The sequence below is a fragment of the Stegastes partitus genome, unplaced genomic scaffold, assembly GCF_000690725.1.
Source record: "Stegastes partitus isolate 25-593 unplaced genomic scaffold, Stegastes_partitus-1.0.2 Scaffold837, whole genome shotgun sequence".
Taxonomy (NCBI): Eukaryota; Metazoa; Chordata; class Actinopteri; family Pomacentridae; genus Stegastes; species Stegastes partitus.
In genome coordinates, this window is record NW_007578568.1 from 311,145 (window position 1) to 312,868 (window position 1,724).

At 49.3% G+C, this 1,724-nt stretch overlaps 1 protein-coding gene across 1 annotated transcript in view; it reads right to left on the bottom strand.

The window, feature by feature from the left end:
- Positions 1–1,724, bottom strand: part of LOC103365411 (trichohyalin) — a 24,201-nt gene that overhangs the window by 19,436 nt on the left and 3,041 nt on the right. Inside the window, exons 9-10 of the mRNA XM_008292838.1 lie at positions 619–738; positions 401–549 (exon numbers count right to left, since the gene is read on the bottom strand). Of these exons, the coding sequence (XP_008291060.1) occupies positions 401–549; positions 619–738 (269 nt within the window). The remainder of the gene's footprint in view (positions 1–400; positions 550–618; positions 739–1,724) is intronic.

Below are 1,724 nucleotides of genomic sequence, written 5' to 3' on the forward strand. Positions count from 1 at the left end.
GTGACTTTCTGACTGGTTCCAGTCACTGATGTTCTTCTCCAGATCTTTGCTGAGCTCCTCAGACTTTCCCACTGCAGAGTCTGAGTCTAATGAGTGGATCAGATGGTTCTGTTTGAACTGGCTGTGAGTGTAAATGGTCTGTACTTGTACAGCTCCTTCCTACATAGTGCTACTTAAAGCACTCCCATGTGTTTCTCATTCACACTCCCACACACCGATGGTGACAGAGCTGCCATGCAGGATGCTGCCTGAACCACCAACCTGATGATGAGTGGACAACCTGCTCTTCCAGCTGAGCCACAGCTACCCGCTGGACAAAACAACACCACTGTGTTGTATTTGTGTATCTGTGGTGTGTGTGTGTGTGTGTGTGTGTGTGTGTGCGTGCGCGTGTGTGTACCTGCTCAGTAGGTCCACGGTGTGTGTGAGCTCCTGTTGTGTGTGTTGTGTTTGTGTGTTCAGCTGTAGGTTGTCGTCCTCCAGCTGTTCCAGGCGGAGCTTCAGGGTCGTGTTGTCCTCGCCAAAGCGCCGAAGAGAAAGCTCCACCCCCTGACAGACAGACGCAGTGAGATGGCGGCGAGCTGTGACCTCAGCAGGAAGTGTGTGAGCATCACTGACCTCCAGCTCCTCGTGTCTCCAGCGGAGGGCGCTCTCAGCGTGGGACAGGACAGACAGCAGGGAGGACAGGTCCAGGCCGAGGACGCCGTCCGGGGACACACTAGTGCTCAGGACTCTGGACTGAACAAAAACACCTGTCTGTGGGAACCAATCGCAGCAGGCCTAGTCCAGGTAACGTCAGTAAGCTCAGATCTCTGGGCTCAGACCGACACAAGCAGCTCTTCGAGGAAATAATGTGGACTACCAACTAGCTGCTAGCAGGAGTTATGCTAACGGGTCACTCATACACAGGAAGCAGGAGGTTCAGCAGCGTTTCCGTGGAGACAGCAACTAACTTTAAAGCAGCTCAACGAACCCACATCAGCTGATGGGCACAGAGACGGAGCTAAACGATTGGTTGGCTTGTTAGTAATAAGTCTTGATTAATTGACATATTGATTTGTGATTTGAGATAATGCTTCTATAAAACTACTCTGCGTCTGCCTTGCTCATAATGCAAACAGCCTTCTGACAACAGAGCCATGTGCTTGTTTCTGGTTTCAGGAGTCTATTGATCCATGTATGCATGTCATTTATGTTTACATTTTACAAACTCTGATTTGTTAAACGAAATCTGTTCAGCTATGAAGACATTGAGTTCTCTCATTCCTGAAACCTCTCACAGCTAGTTCACCTCCAGCTTTACCAGTTAGAATCTGACCAGCACAACTTCACAGCTAACTAACCAATAGTGGTGCAGCTCTGTATAGCCCCGCCCCCTCACTGCTTCCAGGTATCCAATCAGAATGAGCAGCTGCCTCACCGTCCACCAGGTTTGTTTACTCTCTAAAGCTGCTTCTGCTAAACTCTGAAATGTCTGAACCACGAGCAAAAGTCACCAAATGTTCTGCTGTTAGAGTGAACACAAGAGTCTTCATGCAGGAGCTGAACACCCAGTGGATTACTGGGATTACTGGGAGTACTGCTGGTCCCCACAGCTACAGGAGGATCTTAGAGTTAGCATGTTGTGTGGCTAATGTGGTTAACATTGGCTTTGATGGTCAAAGCTCTGTGGAAACTTTAACTTTACCCAGTAAACCAGGACCGGGTGGTTCAGGGTCTAATCT